Source organism: Pelobates fuscus, chromosome 9, assembly GCF_036172605.1.
Source record: "Pelobates fuscus isolate aPelFus1 chromosome 9, aPelFus1.pri, whole genome shotgun sequence".
In the NCBI taxonomy this organism is placed as follows: Eukaryota; Metazoa; Chordata; class Amphibia; order Anura; family Pelobatidae; genus Pelobates; species Pelobates fuscus.
Window position 1 is genome coordinate 156,629,916 of NC_086325.1, and position 23,035 is coordinate 156,652,950.

General features: G+C 43.1%; 1 protein-coding gene across 1 annotated transcript in view; it reads right to left on the reverse strand.

Annotated features, from left to right (window-relative positions):
- The window catches only part of VAV2 (vav guanine nucleotide exchange factor 2), a 237,879-nt gene extending 225,359 nt beyond the window's left edge, over window positions 1–12,520 (reverse strand). The window contains exon 1 of the mRNA XM_063433483.1: window positions 12,285–12,520. Within this exon, the coding sequence (XP_063289553.1) occupies window positions 12,285–12,488 (204 nt within the window). The 5' untranslated portion in view covers window positions 12,489–12,520. The remainder of the gene's footprint in view (window positions 1–12,284) is intronic.
- Between the last annotated feature and the right edge of the window lie 10,515 nt (window positions 12,521–23,035).

The window sequence follows — 23,035 nt, forward strand, 5'->3', positions numbered from 1 at the left end:
CTTAATCCAGCGCCGGGCTTTCTCGGCGTTGGTGACCTCTCCTCCCGCGCCAACGTCAGCTCCCGAGTGGAGCGGAATGCTTTCCAATGGACGTTCTGCACGCTGGATGCGAATTTCGCATCCAGCATTGCAAATGCGCCTCTAGCGGCTGTCAGGAAGACAGCTACTAGAGGTTGGATTAACCCTGCTTGTAAACATAGCAGTTTCTCTGAAAAATTATGTTTACACCTGAAGGGTTAAAACCTGAGGGACCTGGCACCCAGACCACTTCATTAAGCTGAAGTGGTCTGGGTGACTATAGTGTCCCTTTAAAAGCAGGAATGGCCAAAATAGACACCCAGCATCATAGTAGATTTATTTTTTTCAGCTAATGTGAGGTATGCTTTTGGCCACGCAGAATGATTTATATGTGCTATATACAATTACAATACGCCATATTGTCCTTGGAACGTTCCTTTCTGAGAGGACCCCCTAGTCTGATGAAGGCCAACAAGTAAAGTACAACATTTCCCCATGAAGTCCAGAGCTTCACGGAAGACTAATCCCTAAATCAGGATCTGATGTATAGATCTGTGGAATATTGTCTGTCTCTTTAAAACACTTAAAATAAATAAAACCAGTCATTGTTTAGAACAGGTAGAGAGACCAACATTACACAGGCGTATTCACTGAAATCCGAGTGAATTTTATTTTAGGCAAAAATAGTTGAATTGTAAAAAAAATAAAATTCTCCATAACAGCTATGCTTTTACCATTGTTCTAAAATTTAGGATTCACTTCGAATTCCCGGAAAGTCCACACATTAGTGAATACTTTCTACAGTCTCTCTATACAGCTACTTGCGAATTGGACATTACAAAAACAATGCCGCTACCCAAAATAGTAAATCAGGAGCAGATGTAGAAAAAAAGGAGAGCTTCCAAATGCCATAACAGACCGGCTTACGGGGTAATTGAAAACGCTAAAGAACAGCGAACACCGTCAATAAAGGTACAATATTATGACAACCACCCACACCGCTTCTTTTAGGATACTCTGACATTGTTTGATGTAACAAGGCGCATTGTTTTTACAGGAATAATAGTCACTTCCCCAGCAGCCAAACAAAACCATGTTTAGTCTCTTAAAGGGACAGAAGTTATTCCTGCACGTTACAGACTATTTTGACGCGGAGGTTCAAAATTGTTTGAAAGATCAACTATTACAAGAGTTAGCAGATCGACTACTAAATATATTAACTTTTGAGTTGTCCTAAGGCAGAAAGGCAACTTGCGAAAGGGATTTGTTATTACTTCTATTCGATCTCGTGACTAATGCTTAAAGGGACGGTCATTTTTATTTATTTTTTTCTAATGACAGTTCTCAAACATTTGCACCAATACACTCTACTGAAGTGATTACTGGATTGTGAAGTGCAGCAGAGATAAGAAGAAAGCACACATACCTCCGGAGTATTAAAACACATGCCACCAGTGTCACTGCGACGCACTAGGTTTTTCGGCTCAGACATTCCACGGCACCATTAGGGTTTAAATACATTTGCATGGCCTGTGCCAGGTCAGCATTGTACGTGATAAATAAGCATGTTTGAGCAGGGTCCTATTCAACCTATTGTTCCTTGCAATTCTCTAATTTATTGTTAGACAATTATAGGATATATAGGATATGTTGGCGCTATATAGATGCCGATAATAAATAAATAAATAGAAACGCAACTGCTACTGGAGTCTTTGCCTAATGATTGAAAATGATAATATTTTTATTAAAACATTAAATGATATTTAGCTTACAAACTAAGTGATTTTTTTTTGTCACTTGTGTACACTGCAAGTGCTGCTGAACGCGGCGGCCTGCGATAATTAATACAAATGATCAATTTGTATTTAAACTGTTTGACTTTGCAATGCTTTAATTACATTTTATTCTTATTTATTTTTTTATGTATATCTACGGCATTCATTAAAACTCTGCAAATAAAAATGTGCACGAAAAACAGTAAAAAAGAGACGACGCCAAAATATTTACATTTTTCCTACCGCGTGGGCTTAGTGGTCTGGCAGAGCAAGTGTGAAACTTCTAAAAAGTTGTTTCAAGATGTGAAGATCCAAAAATCTGATTATATAATTCATGGTAACTAACAAGACAGCATTACAGAGAATGTCTGTCTTACTAAACAAACAACACTGCAGCGTAACAATAGTAGCAACTTCTTTAGAAGCTAAACAAACATTACCGAAGGACGTACAAACATTACCGAAGGACGTACAAACATTACCGAAGGACGTACCTTGACTCGACAAACCCAAGAATTCAAACAGAGTGCAGGTGTATTGTAGTTCGGCAACATTGGGGAAGCGAATCCTTTTTGGCAACCCCTTTTATAGCCCAACTCATACCAACCAAGTGTCCCTAATTTGAAGGGTCAGTCCCTATTTTGGGCCCAAATCTCTCTGTCCCTCTTTTTTTGTCTTTTTTTTTTTTTTTTTAATTCTTTATTTTTGCAGTGCAGAATATACAATACAAGCTGGCAAGAGGTGCCCCAAAAGCAGTCCTCTGGCTTTTCCCACGCTTAACATGCGGGGCACATGTATAACAGGCACAATTTTTGTTTTAATCAGGCTTAAACAGGTAGATTTAAACGTAGGTTGAGAACACAATTAAGTTATGACTGTGCCAAAACTATGCTATGAACAATCCGATGAATGGAATTAGGGATGATTAGTTATAGATCGATATCCGGACTATAAATATACAAGCTTAAGTCAGTAGTTGGGTGGTCCTTCATATCTGTGCACTCAAACTCACAAACAAGACTCATATCTAACACAGTGCTTATAACGCTGCTCCAGTGGGTAGGGTGTGTGTGAGGCTGAAGGGACGTGTATTCCCGTGGGAATGAGACTCTGGATGCAGCTAGTATTGTGGTAGCATGTATGCGTGTGTTACCTGGAATATGTATGCCACTGTAGCCAGCGCAAGACTTTAATGTGAAAAATAACGTGAAATCAAACATAAACAGTCGGTCGCCAACAGTCTCTGCCACGGAGTCAGTGTGAGGTATTTGGCAATCCACTCAACGTTGGTGGCAAGTGTCCTGGTCAGCCAACACCTGTCATAGGCAGTACCCGGTACCGCTTAGGTGCCCACGTGGGTTCCGGTCTCAGTCGCTGCTTGTACTCGAGATGTGCCCTGTTTCGTAGCGGTGCATCTTTCTTGGTCTGACCTGGTGCTTCCGCCATTTTGGGCCCCATTTTTTGCCGATCCTCGTCTGACCCAGTGCAGCTGTATTCTCGCCGGAACTTTTGCTGGGCGCTGCTTGGAGGTGAAGGGGGCAGGGGTGCTCTGTTTTGGCTGGGTTCTTGGTCCCGTGGGTCGGTTGCAGGTCGCCGCTGCTGGGGCTCCTGCAGTGTTTTCTCAAGATGGCGCCCCCTGCCGCGTCTGCCCTTCTGGCGCTTGGTGCTTGTGGGTGTGTTTATTTCCCGTCGTACCGGATTTTGAAGTTTGTCTTTTGGCTGGGTCGCATGTAGGCCTCCAACTTCTCCCAAAAGGAGTTGAAGATTTCGGCCAATCGGGTCTCTGTGTCCTTAGCAATCCTGGATGCCTCCCCGCCCGCCGCCATCTTGGAGGCGTCTCGTGTCGGGGTGCCCCCCTGTAATGCAGGTTCCAGCGTGTTGTGGGGTCTTGATAAGCTGCCCCTGTTGGTCAGGGGGGACCGGGATATCCCCCACCGGTCCACAGGGGGGGGGGGGTAGGAGGCAAGTCCGCCATGGGGACCGTACGAGGCTTTGCTAGCGGGAGAGTGGCTGCCTCTCCCCGGCGTGGTCTTTAGTAGGCCTCAGTGTCTTTTGGGGGTTCCCAGGGAATGCGCTTCTCGTTTTCGGGTTCGTTGGGTGCCCCCGGGTTTCCCCTGTCTGCAGCATGCCTTCCTGACAATATTGGCTCGGATTTTTGGGGTGATTTGCCCCTAAATATGTCGCTGTGGTCGGGAGCTGCTCCACTGTGAGTCTATCCCGCTCGGCAGTCAGGCTCCGCCCCTCTCTGTCCCTCTTTTCTGTCCAAATTCCCCATATTGTTGGGGTGTCTGAGTGTGTAACAGAGCTCCACAGCATTAATACTCCCAGTAATGTGTCTGAGTGTATAACAGAGCTCCACAGCAATCATACTCCCAGTATTGTGTCTGCATGTATAACAGAGCTCCACAGCAATAATACTCCCAGTATTGTGTCTGCGTGTATAACAGAGCCCCACAGCAATAATACTCCCAGTAATGTGTCTTTAAACCAATAAATGTGTTTAGAAATTGGTCTGTGTAAATAAGATACATTGTTCTTGTCCTGAATTACAATTTAACTGCATAAATTGTTCTGTCACCTGGCCACACTGCTAAAATGAAAGTTTCCTTCTTTGTCCTAATCAAATGTTGGGAGGCATGCCCAATTTGTCTTGTTACAATCCAGAGTTGGTCAGTGTTTGACAACAATGTCCATGGCATCAATGAAGAGCAATAACAAGAGGGGGGTGGGAGGGAGGTCATGAACAAATAAAACTAAAGTTTTTAATGCAATGTATAGATTATGCAAATAATCTCTTAGAGGAGCATTGGGTAGCGGATGCACATGCGCAGGAAGTGTTGTGCACATCCAAGCTTCTCCACAGAAAAGCATTGAATCAAGGGAGCATCCGCAAGCCTGTCTAGTGGTTATCAACGACAGCCACTAGGTGTGTGTTTAATACGGCAATGTGAACATAGAAGTTTCTATAAAAAAATAAAAAATAAATAAAAACGAACAACTGATCTTCTACATTGCAGGGTGTAAACTATAGGACCACTGCACCCAGACCACTTTCTTGAGATGAAGTGTCCTTGGTGACTATTTTCAATCGCCAGCAATTCTCACTTTAAAGCACAAGCCAGTGAGAGATAAGGTGTTAAGCAAATCTAGATTTCTCTTTCATGTCACCAAACCGATGGCTTATATTTGCTCGGTAACAAAAAGGACAGAAAAAAGTTATAGTAGAAAAAGTATCAAAACGAGGAAACGATTCACATTGACCGTAACTCAAAAATTAAAGAAACCATAATAAAATCCCAAAGAGGCACAACAGCAATTCCAAATATAGTATGTTTGCCTCTTCACCTAGTTTCCACTCAGAACAGAGAGTTTTTTAATTCTCTTTAGAATTTGTTGTACAGCGCTACAGAATATGTTGTGATATAGAAATAAAAAATAATACGAGATATCAATGGCCATTTTTTAAGTCACTGATTAAAGGATAACTTAAGTTACCCAGACGTCATCTCAACGTATCGGGGTCTTGTTTGTTTAAAGTAAAACATTGTCGTTTTGCAGGAAGGGAAAGGTTTATATTAAACACACCTCTAGTGGCGGCCATATTGACAGCCATTAGAGGTGCTTCCGGATTGGATTCAATGCTTTGCTATGAAAAACATTGGATGCCTGTTCGGCACGCTCTGTGCATGCGCGTCAGATCCTCCTTGCTCATCTATGGGAAGCATAGTTTGATGAGCTCAGCCACGGAGGCGGAGCAAACTAGCACAAAAATTCTATTCACAGTAGATTTACAAAAAATTTAAATATATCTCACACACAGCGCCGATATGTGGTAACAGATTTACTGCACTGCATTCAACGATTCCCATGCTCTGAAAATCACTTAAATTCTCCGTAGTTTGGCTTTACAAAAAAATAATAATAAAAAGGGCCCATATGTGTGCTTTTTAAGTGGGTTTCAAAGCCAAAACGACGTTATTACCACTTGACTGTCACAAACAGTTCCATGTAGGAGTGGTTACGCCAGCTTAATAATATATATATTCTTGGGTGCTGTATGCAATCTTACTGTATTCTGATTTCCACTTTTTTTTTTTTTACATTTCAATTATTGTGTTGTTTTTTTATTTTTTTATTTAAATTATTGTGTTTTTTTTATTTTTTTTATTTTACCTTACGGCCTTTCTTTCTGTGGGAAAACGTCTAAAAGTTTTGCTACCCTACTTCCCCTCAAAACTAGCTTCCATGTTTATTTGACTGTTGGGTGACCTCATCCATTAAACTTACAGGGAGGGGGGAAGTCCATCAATATTCTGAAAGTGATAACAGGAAGAGAAGCCAATGTTTTTAAATATTCCCGATGCGGAGACTTGAGGATGTACTTGGAAACTAGCAAAAGCTAAAAAAAAAAATCTACCCTGTCTGGTTGGAATGCTTTAATTTGAGGAGAACAATTAGGATATCATTCCATAACCATAGAATATTATTAAAACAGAACTCATTAAAAAAATATAGTAAAGACAAATACATTTTTTAATGGAAACAAAAAATAATTATTATTATTTTTTTTAAATATGAATCTCTTACACACTCAAGGCACCATAACTACAACAGTCCTTTGTAGTGTTTATGGTGGCAGCAGCGCCCTTGCGCTCTCCCAGAGTGAATTGTCAATCTGTTTTAGAGCAGTTTGACAACTTGTGATCACCTGCGCCACATCTGGTTTTCTGCAGCAGTAGAAGCTGTATCCTTCGCTAAGCTAAACAGATCCACTCGGCTGATGCTCTCAGCCAATGGGCATGTCAACGCATGCTCCTGCTTAGCGCAGTGGAACAGACCAGATTCTCCATGCAGATTCTTCTAAAACCCTTTTACTAATCACTCTGGAAGGTGACCAGAACACTCCTGTAACCATAACCACTACAGCGGTTTATAGTGATTATGATGTGTGAAGTGTTCCTTTTAAAAGGTTGCCTACTGTATCATAGAAACCATGAAAGATATATGCAATCGACAAATATATATTTGTTACAGTGAATGGGAGGAAATGGTACTTCACAGAAAGTGTAATGGGAACATGGTACAGCCTTCCCGTGGCAGTGGTAAAGGCGGATACAATAAATGTTTCTATGCCTCCAGGAAAGAGATAATTCTTAATTTAGATTACTGTTAAAGGACTACTATAGGCACCCAGACCACTTCAGCTTAATGAAGTGGTCTGGGTGCCAGGTCAAGCTAGGATTAACCCTTTATTCTATAAACATAGCAGTTTCAGAGAAACTGCTATGTTTATAATAGGGTTAATCCAGCCTCTAGTGGCTGTCTCATTGACAGCCGCTAGAGGCGCTTCCGCGCTTCTCACTGTGAAAATCAGTATGTTTTCCTGGCACTATAGTGGTCCTTTACTATTGGAGGAGCCTGTATTATCCTAACACGCACACCATACAGCCAATCAATGGTCTTGTTTGCCAGTGTTTCCCGCTGCACACAGGGTTGTCATTGGCCCAGTAGGTCATCTCCAATTTTGCCACCAAACACTAATGAAGTGTCTACATGTACCCAGCCACAATGAATTATATGAGCACTCATCTAATGTAGGATTTCCGAAGCATCGCTTTTTAGCATGTTTTAAATGAACAATTAAAGAGTGCATGCCAGAACATGCCAACAGTGGCACCCTAGGTGTCTGTGGACTTCTTTTCCCACGACGCTTGGCCAGTCTTGTAGTATAGGCTGTCTGGGTACTAGAAGAAACAGCCCCTCAAACATCGAGGATGCCAAAGATTAGCCAAAATTGTTCTATTGTGTAGGATCCTTGGATCCTGTAATATATTGCTTTTGGGGTTCCACCAAAAAAAAAAAAATAATAATAATAAATAAATAAATAAAAATCAAAAGACATCCTTGGCACAGGAATATTATTAATAAATAAAAAAAGGATGAAAATCTTACAGCCAATGAGAAGAGAGCGCATTCGCGTCTCACACCTGCTGAATTCGAAACAGAATATATTTCCCAGAGCTTTAGTCACAGTAAAACCATCCAAGGAGGAATTATTAACTACGGATCATCTTAAACACAGATCATCCAAATTATAGGTCACTTCACAATTACAATGCTAATTGAACAATTAAACATTCATTGCGGAAAATTTAACCCTTCGAGATGGGAGTAATGAGCACCGCAAGTAATACATAGCACTGGCTGCCACAGTGTGTCTGCCGTCTATGGCACTACAGCTAAGGCTTCAATATGCTTCTATTATGGAATATGTTTTACTATAAGCCTCCCAATTATTGATATAGCTTAATACAGTAAGAGGCATCTGCTCTGCAAATATAGGAGCCATTAGGATTACCCTATTCAGCTCAGATTTATATTGAGTAATATTACATTGAAAAATTTATTAGATTTCTTATATCTTGCAATTTTATTTATGCTTCGGATACAGAATTTAATTTACCAATCGTGGTATGAAGAACTTGTCTCTTTTGAAAAAACACAACATTTTATCTAAGAATTCCTAACTAAAGCAGAGATTTGGGGTGGGGGGGAACCAATTTAAAAATAGACAGAAATACCTCCTAATTAAATAATAAAAAGGAATTTGCACCCCCTATGCCGCCAGTCTAATATCAAAGCCACATTCCAGGGAACAAATAAAGCTCGCATCAAAGTGCTGCCACGGCATATAGTCTGAAAATAAACTATCAATATGTACGGATTAAAGGGTGGTCATGGTGGTAGGGAAAAAGTTTAATAAAACAAAAAACAAAGATTAAATGTGAAAATGGTTCTAGGAACCCTTTAATTTTCTAATTTTATGGCCAGATCCATGGCAGCAGTACAAGGGGAATTAATCAAGGTTGTAAAACAAGGATGGGAGAACTAAATCATCAGACATCAGAGAAAAAAAAAAATACAAAAGGATATTTAATGTGAACAAAAATCAAATGAAAGAGCATTAGAGAGAACGTCAGTGCCAAAGGAAGAACGGATGGTTCTGATGACATCTTCTAGGGTACTAGTCAATATATGATGAATGAATATTTAGTGGCACGGGTCACATCTGGCCAGGTGATACATGCAAGACCCAGTAATAGGTTGAAAAGGCGGAACGTTTCCTAGCCTGAAGAAGATATTCCATGTCAGAGCTCTCTTTTAAACGTTGCCTCTAAGTTTTCAAACCATCAACCTCAGGAACGGAGGGAACCAAGAACACACAACTTTGATGCAGAAAGTACTGATGATTCGCCAGGTATAATAGAGGTTCCAAACGTGGACAACTGAGAAGGAGAAACCACGGTCAGCATGGCAAAAAAAGGGAATGACTGCCAAAATAACCAACTTATCTTTATGAATCCTCTTCAGAAGTGGGAAAATGAGAGGTACTGAAGAAACGATATACCCCAGGCTGAAAGGCAGCCATTGACCTCAGGGCATCTTGTCTTCCATGTCAAAGTGCCATGGCAAATACCTCTCCACTTCTAGATTCTGTGCTCATGCCATGTTGTCTACATTGGGAAGACTCCACACCTCTGGACTATGGTATGAAATGCTTGTTTGGACAGAGACCACCCCCTGGATCAAACGGAAGAAATCTGCAACCACACTCATATGAACTGGAAAAAGAATTGTCAAACCTTTCTTGAATGGTATGACTTCTAACCTGGAATCCACCGGGCACAGTCCTCTGTTTCTACTACCCTTCAGAGGGTGAAGAACTTCCACCATCTGCCTGGTTCTTTCTAACTGAGGAAGTGTTGACTGACTGACTTTCACCTACTGCCAAAACTGAGTATTCTGAAGCTACACGCAGTTTACAAAACCTTTGTACACTTCCAGCCTATTCTAATGGACATATGTCTGAGAATGTCTCCATCGACTCTCAACATATTCCCTTTCTAGATGTTCTCCCAAACCAGCCTAAGAAGAATCTGTGGTAACTCTCTTCCAAAGAACTCTTCCACTGAACAGTTAGTGGCCGTGACCTACTATAAATCCGAGGTGGAAGAAAGGGGTGCATTTCCTAAGAATCGTTTCCAACTTCGCCTCCTTAAAGGAACACTGACAGCACCATAAACACTACAGCTCACTCCTTCTACTACCAACATTGAAGATTTGGAAATTCCTAAGCAGTACAGAGCTTAGCTCTTTGGCTAAGAGTAATCAGTTGACGTTCTCAGCCAACGAGCTAAGCCGTTCACTGCAGGGCTTAGCTCAGGATAGCTAACAAGTTCATGCTTGGGAACCTCCAGCTCCCCTGCGTTGGTAGTAGAAACAGAGGACTGTGCCCGGTGGATGCCAGGTTAGAAGTCATACCATTCAAAAAAGGTTTGACAATGGGGGGGCCCAATGTCACTCCTGGCACTTACAGTTACAGCTCTAGTGGGTATGTTGCTTGAAGTATCCATTAAGGTCCAAGGAACATATCATGTATAAAAAGAGTACTTTCTCAAAGGATTCTGGAGGGGAATATGAAAGAGCTGCCCTCATCCATCACCATAATTGACTCCATCTGAGGGATCTATCTTTCTTATGGGCTCTTCCTAGCTCCTTCAGGTTTTCTGACATTGTATGCCTGAATCTTACAAAACGAAAGTATCTAAAATAATGCAAGGCTTCAGGTACATATATGCCATATGTTACCTTAATCATACCATAATATACCAATTCAACACTCCTCTCAAAACCTAAAAATATCCCAATAATAAAAAATTTTAAAAGGGTCAAAGAAAGTATGAGGAACTGTCCTATACGAAAATTAGCAGAAAGTCAAACAATTGAGCCTGAAGGTAAGAAACTCAGAAGGTAACCAAGTGTAAAATTCTCACAAACACACGCACACAAAAAAAAAAAGAAGATTTAAAATAAATAAGTCAGAAATATGTGTGAATGCGCATGCACAAATTCCGGCTATGTTTCCAAGCGTTTGAAGAGGCTAAAAGATGATTCTCCCAGTCACCAAACAGGCCAGGCTCCGGTGTTCTTCCTTCTCAGGCACACGAGTCCAATCTCCGAAAAGAGGAGCAAAATTCAAACAAGTGAGCCAAAGAGCCTGATAGGGCAACCATGATACAGAGGAATAGCCCCAGATATCCATCCTTACAGCAGGTGAACCAAAGAAATTAACTACCATTATAGGAGGCCTTTGGACCATCCGACAGCTACCAGGAGAGTCACTGCAACAGATCCCCTGATCGCCGATTGACAAATCCTCTAGGACAGGGTTAGGCAACCTTCGGCACTACAGATGTTGTGGACTACATCGTCAGTATTACGGCTGTAACAGCATTATGGGAGATGTAGTCCACAACATCTAGTGTGCCGAAGGTTCCCTATCCCAACTCTAGGAGGGTACCCTTGGCGAGAGGCCATATCCTGGGGTTTCCATGGTTTCCCAGGGAAACTGGAGAGAAACCCAAGTAACCACAAAAAGCATGAGGAGATGCAAAATGTAACCAGGTCCACCAGAAGCAGACAGAAAAAAAGATTGGGGGCATTATTATTTAATTTGGAAATGGGAGGAGCTATAGCCATTGTAGAGTTGCCATGGATACGGCAAGGAAATATATTTATCATTTATGGGAAACCAGCGCCTTTTGTGGTTTACTTTGTATAGTTTTGCCATAACATTAAACTTTTACTCTATCAACGAAACATAATGGGGTTTATTTACTAAACAGCGAATTGTACAGAACTGAAAAACAAAATTGCAGTATTCAGGCCATAATAGGCGATTGGGAGAAATTCCCCAGCTTGACTGTTTAAGCCTGAATTTTGCAATTAGGCTTTTTCTACGATTTGCTGTTCTCTACAATTCAACGATTGCAGAAAAATACAAATTTCAGATTTTTTATGTTTGGGTGAGAGGGTGTGCTTAAATATCTCAAATATGAGATTTTATATTGTGTATATATATATATATATACACACACACACACACACACACATACATATACATATAACACACACACACACACAGATATATATTGCACATTTGAATACAGTTATATATTAGACAGTTAGATAGAGATATACATTTTGATAGCATTGCAGATACACTGCAGGACTGGGGTTTCCAATTCAATAATCTAAATACAAAAAATCTTAAATGTTTGGATTGTGTGAGGTTAATATCCTGCAGTGCGGCATGTTACAAAGCAGGGACAGGAGACACACTGTATCCAGACACACTCAGAGCTGCCAAATCCAATACCCTGGGAGCCAGGAGATGGCCAGCACTAGCCATGTGGACCTGGTAGAAGATCTGGGGGAGGAGGTTACCCAGCAGGATATACAGTGTGTGAATGGGGATGAGAGTAATTGGATTAAATGATGCATTCCAATAAATGATGGACAATGAGGGGAAAGGCAATGAGCATTGTTTAGGGGAAGAGAACCTGCAGGACTCAGAAGAAGAAGGTCCTACTATACAGGACTACAGCCAACATCTCACACACACACATTGTCACATTGTCACCTCTTTACCTGTGACATCTGGGGTCGGAAATTGATATCCTTGAGGTCTATAGATCCAGGGGACAAGTTGTGCAGAAGCTGGCACAGTAAGACCCCATCTCTCAGGGCTTGGGCCAGGTCAAAAACCACAGCTGAGGGCCACACCACTCTGTGGTCTGGTGGGAGAACTTTGCACTCAATCAGCCACCGTCCACACTGCCTCCACTCCTCCATGCTTCAGGCTAGGAATCCAGAAAAAAGGTTTAAAAAAAATAAATTTAAAATGATGATTTTTTTTTATTTTTTTTAAAAATACCACCCCTGCTGGGAATCAGATCACACTCCAGGGATAGAATCCCACCACAAGCTGAGGTTGCTCCTTCCTCACATGTGTCCTGGAGAAACAGCCATGGTAGAGGGGACTCTGCAGGATGTCTGTATGGCTTGCAAGGCTGGCAATGTGGCTAGTGAATCTTCCAGTGCTGCAGCCCACTCTTGGCACTTTCTTCTCCCCAGCACAATGTGGCAATGCTGGCTTCTTTGTCCTGGCAGACCCAGGCTGGGGTGGGATGTTAGCAGCCAGGCTTCACCCAGAGCCCATCACTACCAGGCATTGTCCTGAGCAGTAACAAAGGGGTTGTGTGCTGGCTGAGGGCAGGGATCTGCAGGGTCACAGCAAGGCTGGAGCTGCTAGTCTGCACCCCAGGGCTGAGTCTGGGCTCCTGTGCCCCCCTGCAGTCCCACTGTCCCCCTCCCAGGCTGCTGCTCTCTCTCCCCCTGCCCCACTCTCAGCAGCCTCAGCGCTCCCTGCTCTGATTCAGAGCGCGTTCACGACTCTCCTACAGGCAGGGGGCGCGCACGGGGCTGGGTCCTGGACAGGGGGCGTGGCCAGAGCTCAGCCCAGCACAGAGCAGTGATTGCTTACATCTGGCACTCAGTTAGCTTGCCCTCAGTGCCGGATTGGCTGGGGATCCCAGCCTAGTCCTTCACCCTCACAAACTCAATATATAGTAGATTGGGGATTTGCTATAATAATATTTATATAATGTTTTAATATGGAAATAAACGTCTAAAAGATGTTTCATGAGAAAGGGGGAGTATTCTAATTATTATGAATAATATTTATATTATGTGTTTTTATGGAAATAAAATTATGAAGATGCATTATGAGTGAGGGAGTAGTCCGTTTATTAATATTTATATTTATAGTATTTTTTTTTATGAGAATAAAAATCAAATTTTCATTAGATTTTTTATAAGGGGAAGTATTCAAATTATTAATAATAATATTTATATTGTATTATTTTTCGTGGGAAAAACATTTTTTTTTAATTTTTCACAATGAGGTGGAAGTTAATTCATTATTAATTGTTCACTAAAGCGTGACATGTTGGGAATTAAAGGTGAATTTTACATTTTAGGTTACATAGAAACATAGAATGTGACGGCAGATAAGAACCATTCGGCCCATCTAGTCTGCCCAATTTTCTAAATACTTTCATTAGTCCCTGGCCTTATCTTATAGGTAGGATAGCCTAATGCCTATCCCTACGCATGCTTAAACTCCTTTACTGTGTTAACCTCTACCACTTCAGCTGGAAGGCTATTCCATGCATCCACTACCCTCTCAGTAAAATAATACTTTCTGATATTATTTTTAAACCTTTGTCCCTCTAATTTAAGACTATGTCCTCTTGTTGTGGTAGTTTTTCTTCTTTTAAATATAGTCTCCTCCTTTACTGTGTTGATTCCCTTTATGTATTTAAATGTTTCTATCATATCCCCCCCTGTCTCGTCTATCCTCCAAGCTATACACAGGGGTGGACTGAGAACCCTCAGGGCCCCCGGGCAAAATAAATCAAGGGCCCCCTTACAGGCCCCACCCATACTCCGCAGCAAGCGCCACCCATGTCCCGCCTCCATGCACCGCCTCCAGCCACACCCTACACAATCTTTAGACACCAGGAACAAAAGTGCAATAATCCCTTCAAGGCCCCAGTAGAGTCTACAATTGAGGGGGCTAATGGGCCATGGAGGGGGTCCCTTCTTACCCCCCTTCCCGCTCTTCTTACCCCCCCTCCCCCCTCTTCTTACTCCCCCCTCTTCTTACCCCCCTCCCCCCTCTTCTTACTCCCTCCCTCCCCCCTCTTCTTACTCCCCCCTCCCCCTCTTCTTACCCCATCCCCTCTTCTTACTCCCCCCCATCTCTCTTCTTACCCCCTCCCTCTCTCTTCTTACCACCCCTCCCTCTCTCTTCTTACTCCCCCTCCCTCTCTCTTCTTACCACCCCCTCTCTTCTTACCCCCTCTCTCTTCTTACCCCCCTCCCTTTCTCTTCTTACCCTCCCTTTCTCTTCTTACCCCCCTCCCTTTCTCTTCTTACCCCTTCCCTTTCTCTTCTTACCCCCCCTCCCTTTCTCTTCTTACCCCCTCCCTCTTTCTTCTTACCCCCTCTTCCCTCTTTCTTCTTACCCCCTTCCCTCTTTCTTCTTACCCCCCTCCCTCTTTCTTCTTACCCCCTCCCTTTCTCTTCTTACCCCCCCTCTTTCTTCTTACCCCCTCTTTCTTCTTACCCCCCTCTTTCTTCTTACACCCCCTCCTTCTTCTTACTCCCCTCCCTCCTACTTCTTACCCCCCCCAGCCCTCTCTGTTCTTACCCCCCCTCCCTCTTTGTTCTTACCCCCCTCCCTCTTTGTTCTTAACCCCCTCCCTCTTTGTTCTTAACCCCCCCTCCCTCTTTGTTCTTAACCCCCATCCCTCTTTGTTCTTACCCCCCTCCCTCTTTGTTCTTAACCCCCCCTCTTTGTTCTTACCCCCATCCCTCTTTGTTCTTACCCCCTATCCCTCTTTGTTCTTACCCCCCATCCCTCTTTGTTCTTACCCCCATCCCTCTTTGTTCTTACCCCCATCCCTCTTTGTTCTTACCCTCCCTCCCTCTTCGTTCTTACCCTCCCTCCCTCTTTGTTCTTACCCCCCATCCCTCCCTCTTTGTTCTTACCCCCTCCCTCCCTCTTTGTTCTTCCCCCCCTCCCTCCCTCCATCTTTGTTCTTACCCCCTCCCTCTTTGTTCTTACCCCCCCTCCCTCCCTCTTTGTTCTTACCCCTCCTCCCCCCCCCCCTCCCTCTTTGTTCTTACCCCCTCCCCTGTAGGGGAACAGGAGTTTCTGTTTCCTGTACCCGGCCGGACTGACAGGAAGGTGCACACTCAGTGTGCACCTTCCTATCACTCCGGCCGGGCACCGCGGACCGGAGTGCAGCTCGGCCACGCTACAGGGGAGGGGAGGTGAGAAGCTGCAGCCGCCTGAGGCTCTTAAGAGAGCGCTCAGGCGGCTGCAGCATTTAAAGGGGCGGCCGGCCCCCTCAAAGTGTGCCGCTGGACCCCCTGATGGCGGGCCCCCCTCCCGGCCGGGCCCTCGGACCATGTCCGAAGTGCCCGACCGGTCAGCCCGCCCCTGGCTATACATGTTAAGATCCTTTAACCTTTCCTGGTAAGTTTTATCCTGCAATCCATGAACCAGTTTAGTAGCCCTTCTTTGAACTCTCTCTAAGTATCAATATCCTTCTGGAGATACGGTCTCCAGTACTGCATACAATACTCCAAGTGAGGTCTCACCAGTGTTCTGTACAATGGCATGAGCACTTCCCTCTTTCTACTGCTAATACCTCTCCCTATACAACCAAGCATTCTGCTAATGTTTCCTGCTGCTCTATTACATTGTTTGCCTGCCTTTAAGTCATCAGAAATAATCACCCCTAAATCCCTTTCCTCAGATGTTGAGGTTAGGACTCTATCAAATATTCTGTACTCTGCCCTTGGGTTTTTAAGTCCAAGATGCGTTATCTTGCACTTATCCAAATTAAATGTCAGTTGCCACAACTCTGACCATTTTTCTAGTTTACCTAAATCATTTGCCATTTGGCTTATCCCTCCTGGAACATCAACCCTGTTACATATCTTAGTATCATCCGCAAAAAGACATACCTTACCATCAAGACCTTCTGCAATATCACTAATAAAAATATTAAAGAGAATGGGTCCAAGTACAGATCCCTGAGGTACCCCACTGGTGACAAGCCCAAGCTTCGAATATACTCCATTGCCTACAACCCTCTGTTGCCTGTCACTCAGCCACTGCCTTACCCATTCAACAATTATAATTAATTCATTAAATGAAATGTCATGTTTTCCTTTCTTTTTCTTACTATACATGGCCTAATCTGAGACTCCCACTTCCTCCCTTCCGGTTGATCTCGAAAAATCTAAAAAAAAAAGGAGCTACGTTATATGTCAGGTTTACTTAGAATTCTGGACAATTCTCTATATGTCTGTATTTATTTGGCTTTGTATAAAAGGCATGTTTATAGTCTGGGAGATTTCAGGTGATTTCAATACATATTTACTAAAAACTATTTCTTTAACTAAAATGTAACAAAATGTAACAATGTTTTATTTTATTTAAACAGACTGATTTCAAAACACATTTTTTTGTATTTTGAAGCCACAGTAGTGTGCGTATTATTGCTGTGAAACAAGAATACTAAGTTCCTAGAAAAGAGGGACATTAGGAGAGAAAAGAGGAACAGATGGATTTGGGTCCAAAATAGGGACTGTCCTTCGTAAACAGGGACACTTGGGAGATATGAATTCGTGATCATTCACTATTTAGTAATAAAAACCTTATAAGCTGGAAATGGTGAAAAATTGCTAATTTCAGACCAAAATCACAGAACTGGAAACATTCTCCAAACCCGCTATTTTATATTCAGACGATTTCTTTCATATTAGTTACATCATCCGTATGCACGACGTTAACGGAACACTCGGCTGACAGTTATATTAGTATTAGTATTAGGAAGAAAAACAGCATGCAAAAGCTGCAGAACTACTGTCTACAGCCATTGAAAGCTCTCCCCTTTATCATCAGCAGAGACTTTCAGTCTGACCAAGGAAATACACCAGTCAGAGGCTTCTCATTCCATACCAATCAACATTGCGAGTTCTGATATAGGGATTGGGGGGGGGGGGGGGGGGGGAGAAGGGGTAGGCTGACCCACTTAAGGGGTATGACAGTTAGTGCTGCTAAAACCTCTTTGCATTTTCCTAGTAGCACATAGCACAATAGCGTTTAATGATGCATTTGCATTGTGCGGCCAGGGATAATTCTTAAACGGGACGGCAGGACAGGAACATGAAATCAGGACTGTCCTGATAAAATCGTGACTTTTGGGAGGCATGCTACAAACATGAACCCAATCTTGGATTTCCGATGCTTCTTAAAGGGACACTATAGTCACCCAGACCACTTCAGCGCAATTAAGTGGTGTGGGTTCCAGGTCCCCCAGGTTTTAACCCTTCAGATGTAAACATAGCAATTCCAGAGAAAGCGGCTCTTGCCGCACATGCGCATTGACGTCGGCGGGGGAGGAGAGGTCACCAGCGCCGAGGGAGCCCGGCGCTGGATAAAGGTAAGTGGCTCAATGGGTTTTAACCCCTTCAGCGGCAAGGGAGGTGGACTCTGAGGGTGGGGAGGTCCTAAGGATGCTAAAGTGTCAGGAAAACAAGTTTGTTTTCCTGACACTATATAGTGATCCTTTAATGAGCTGTAGTACAGCTATTTTAGAAAAAGGGTAGGCAGACTCGCTCTACCCTGTGGAGCTAACTGCAGAGGGAGAAAACTATTTCCGCCCTCATTTATTGAAGAAATCTGCACTTTTATAACCTGTCAAAAAATGAGTACAGAAAGCAAGCTGAAATGCTTTCTGTGTTTAATGTGCTCCTAATGAGTCTGCACGCACATCAATCACATCACACACAATTTGGATAGCAGGAGTAACCAAACAGGTTGCGATAAAATAGGTTCAAAATATCCAACATTAAGAAATTTCTTTCTCACGGTTTGGTACCCAGTTGCATAATAGTTTTGCAGTCTAAAGAGAGTCTTCAATAAATAAAATAAAAAAAATCAATATATTTATTTTGGCTTATAAAACAGTCAGTTAATTTTTATGGCATTTTGGACAGCAGTCCAAGGTAAAATGGTTGTTCACTATCCCGCGAGGCTAATCCGTTTTCATATTAAATAGTAATGAATGCCAAAATTTCGTTAGGACAGTGAAGAATTTATGACACAGGTCTCAGAACGCCAACCCATCAAAATATTGTCACACCACTGGGCTATAAAGAATTAATGGGCTAATCAGTGCTTGTTTTACAGTTTTTATTTAATAGGACAATGGATATAACTTTACACGATAGACACTGAAAATGACAATAAACAATAGATCGGGGTGAGTTGACGAGAGTTACAAAAAATTGATGACAATTAGTAGAGTTTGGAAAAGTCTAAAATCAGGGTTCTATATGTATTTCATAATTCCGCTATTCTGGCCTACATTGTGTCCCCAAATCAGCAAAACCCATCGCTTACTCAATATTGAATAAAGACTTCCGATTCCTAATGAGACCAGACAATTCAAAGGATTTGGACTAATCACTGTGTCGCTACCCAGAGCCAATATTTGCTTATTTTTCATTATTTTGTGTGATTAGCAATGTACCTCCCAAGGTGCAGAAAATGACTCAACGGCATTGCTAATTTCCTTCGGCACCCTTTCCCGGGCAGGGTTCTATCACATGCTTGCAGTAATGCTTGCTATTTAGTATGGAAAGGGTTAATTTCCTAATATGTGATTAATGTTCTGTCTTATCAGTATTTTAAGTAGTATTTACTGAAGGTAATGTTTGTTCTACACAGCTACATAGGCTGAACCACACTGGGGCCTTTCTAGACTCAGGAACAGAAATATTCTTTTAAATATTAACCTTGTAATAGCCAAATGGCTAACTATAAGGGATATCATAGAAACAGTAATTTGTCAAGGCCAAAATATATCATTTCACTGAGTTTTTAAGGTCTTAAAGGAAGAACTTTTATTGTGTCCTGTTTGAATAAAAAAACCTCACAGGATCATTTAGTAAATTGTTGGAAACTCAGAATTAATTAAAAGTGAATTTCAAATTTTAGGTGAAAATAGTCAAAATAAAAAAAAAGCAGACTTTTTACCAAATTGGCTATTGTGGCCTAATATTTGAAATCAAGAACTTAGAGACGCTAAACGTCGGTCCTGCAGTCTTTGCAGGACGGAACTCAGGAAGCTCGTCTAGTGGCGGTCAGGGCCGGTGCAAGGATTTTTGGCTACACAGGTGAAGATGCATTTTGCTGCAGTGCCGCGGACTGTGTGGAGTGGGCGGGGATATGAACACATCATATCCCTGCTCCCTCTGTAGCACACAGCGCGGCTGGTGCCCAGCAGGGATGGAGCTACCGCCGGCCACCTTCAATTCAGCATGGGAGGAAGTCCTCCCAAGAAGACTGGAGCACGAGAAGGCAGAGAGGAGGGGGGCTGGGCAGGACCAGCTCCTCCAACTCCCAACTACCTCAGGCAGTACCTTAGATCCCAGGTAAGCCACCCTCCTGAATCTGTCTGTCATTGTGTCTGTGTGTGTATATGTCTGTCTGTCAGTGTGTCAGTGTGTCTGTGTGTCTGTCAGTGTGTCTGTGTGTCTGTGTGTATATGTCTGTCAGTGTGTCAGTGTGTCTGTGTGTGTATATGTCTGTCTGTCAGTGTGTCTGTGTGTGTATATAGGGACAGTATTATGGGACAGGGGCAGTATTGTGTGGGATAGGGACAGTATTATGGGATAGGGACAGTATTGTGTGGGATATGGACAGTATTATGGGAAAGGGACAGTATTATGGGGCAGGGGCAGTATTGTGGGGGGATAGGGACAGTATTATGGGGCAGGGGCAGTATTGTGGGGGGATAGGGACAGTATTATGGGGCAGGGGCAGTATTGTGTGGGATAGGGACAGTATTATGGGGCAGGGGCAGTATTGTGGGGGGATAGGGACAGTATTATGGGGCAGGGGCAGTATTGTGGGGGGATAGGGACAGTATTATGGGGCAGGGGCAGTATTGTGTGGGATAGGGACAGTATTATGGGGCAGGGGCAGTATTGTGTGGGGATAGGGACAGTATTATGGGGCAGGGGCAGTATTGTGTGGGATAGGGACAGTATTATGGGGCAGGGGAAGTATTGTGGGGGGATAGAGACAGTATTGTTGGACAGGGGAAGTATTGTGTGGGGATAGGGACAGTACTGGGGGGCAGTGGAAGTATTTTGGGTGATTAGGGCAGCATTTTGGGGGAGAACAGGACAGTTTTGAGGTGAGTGGAGCTTACAGAAAAAAGGGCTTAGAGAAAACACAATCTCCACCCAGTCTCCCTACCTTCTGGAGAACTGGTAGTTGATCCTGGGGTCCAATGCGCTCCTGTGTATCAGCATTTCCTGTCGCTGTATAGCTCCCTCGTGCGCCCTGTGGAGATCCTGGGAGACACCAGTGCAGGGCGCGCGAGGGAGCTGTACATGAAGAGAGGATATAGAGCGGAGCTCCCTCGCTGGCCCCCCTGTGCTTGTGCGGGTCACCTAGCAGCTGAGCTACTGGTGCTCGGCCACGCTACAAGAAATAACCGGCAGGAGACGAGCGCTGTGTGCTTCCATCCTGCCGGTCACTCGGATATTTGCGCCCCCCTCCGAGCCGCCGCCGCGCCCTAAGACGGCCAACTGTGGCGCCTTATAGTAGTGCTGATCCTCACAGCCTCTAGAGGTGGTCATAGGTAGCAATGTAAACACTGCCGTTTCTCAGAAAAGTCAACGTTGATACTGCAGACCCTGCAGGGACAGGTTATATACGCCGAACCACTACATTGAGCTGCAGTGGTTCTGGTGACTATAGTGTCCCTTTAAACTCTGATGTCCTTATACACTATAAATACACTTGACACCACTTGAAATTCACTTTGAATTTACTTTGCAATATAAACCCCGAACAGTTATATAAAAATCAGCTTTTTTTATCAGCTTGTAGCCTCTCACAATACTTCAAACAAACCATGCCTAAAATAGCACTAAAAACATTACTGGAGGGCCGTTCCTGGACAGTCCTTTTTCAGATCAACTTAGGTTTAAATTTCTCACTGCTTGAGGCCCAAGAGAAGGGTGTCCAACACCGCCTTGGAATTAATGGTGGGTGGAAGGGACAGGAAACAAGGAGAGGCCGAAATCTTGAGTAAAATATAGAAAATGTGTAGGAGAGATTTTGGAAAACTGATCTGCATATCGAGGGAGCCAAGTCATTTAGCTGTTATGAACTGTAGGATTTGAAAACTTACATTTACTTAGAAAAGATGTAAATGAGGTTAAAGAGGCGCAGAAACCCCAAATAAAAGAGGTGTAAATCCTGCTTGGCACAGAGGACAATCCTATATATCAACTCTGGGGTTTCTGGACTGGGTTCTAGAATTTCTGGATTTGGTAACGTTTTCAGGAGCAGAAGTAAGATTTTAGACTTTATTGATATGGTAAAGTTTTATGAAGTGGAAGCTTACAGAATCACTAGAAACAGATTCTTAAGTAGAGATTCAAGATTCCAGAATCTCTCGGAGCATGGACATTTTCTAGAGTGTTCATAAGATAATGTTCCAGAACAAATGGAACTAAGCACAGTTTTCTAGAATCCATCTAAAATCTGAGAAAAGAGATAAACTAACATTATATAGCGAGAGTGTAATTTATTTTCAGGGAAACTGGGAGATATAACATTTTGTGGAATGAATCCTAGTGAAGATTTTATATGAACTAGACAAAATGGGATCTTCTGAAGGCAGGTGAACTTCCTGTTTTAGGAAAGAGTAACTCATTCTGTAATTGGGAAAAACATTTCGGTTAAAGAGGAATTGGCAGCTTTAGATATTTGAATGACTCCCCAGCAAATGCATAGAAATAGAATATACTGTGTCACTCTCTGTACCTGAATTTGGTGTCACGGTTCATTCGTTTTGGGAGTTTCACATTTTATGCCAAAGTAACTGAGCTGAAACATAGCTGACTTATGCCCCGCTTCCACTGAGCGGTACGGTTCCGGTCGGTACGGTCTGGTACGCTATTTTGAGTGTTTCCCATACAAGCGAACCAAACCGCAACATTCCTTCAGATGTATGTCCATAGGAAATGGTACGGTACGGTTAGGGCGGAGCTACTGGCGTCACACTATACAATCCATTGATTGGCGGACAGGAAAACGTCAAGGCTCACAACAAATGCCACGCTAGGCTTTTGGTCTAAACCCCGCATGCCCCGTGGCGGTCTGACTTGCAGTGGAAACGCTCACCTGAATAGGCTGGACCATTCTAACCCTTCCAGACCGTACCGACCCGAACCATACCGCTCAGTGGAAACAAGGCATTAGGGAACTTTTCCATTTAGCTATATTTGCCTAATTGTTTCAATTCACCTTGAGTTCACCTTCAGTACTTCATGATTCATACTTGAATATGATATTTCTAAACAACCACTGTGTGCGGGTGCTGTTCATATTTGCGTTATACAAGCATGTCACCCTACTCACACCTTCATAATGCCTACGAAAGTGACTGTCTCCTTCCTATGACATAGCAGATTTCCGTACAAATGCTACTACGGTGCATGCGCACATTGAGCAGTCAATATGAAAATTACTGGTTTCAGCCCATTTCACAGGAAGCAGCAATGATGGATAATCTACGCTTTAAAAACAGGGGCGCACCTTTAGAATGTAAACTCGTTTGAGAAGGGCCCACATACCCTCTGTTCCTGTGCATCCAACTTGTCTTGTTTCACATGCTTGTCTGTAAGTCTACCTACTGTACAGCACTACAGAATCTGTTGGCTTTTTACTACTA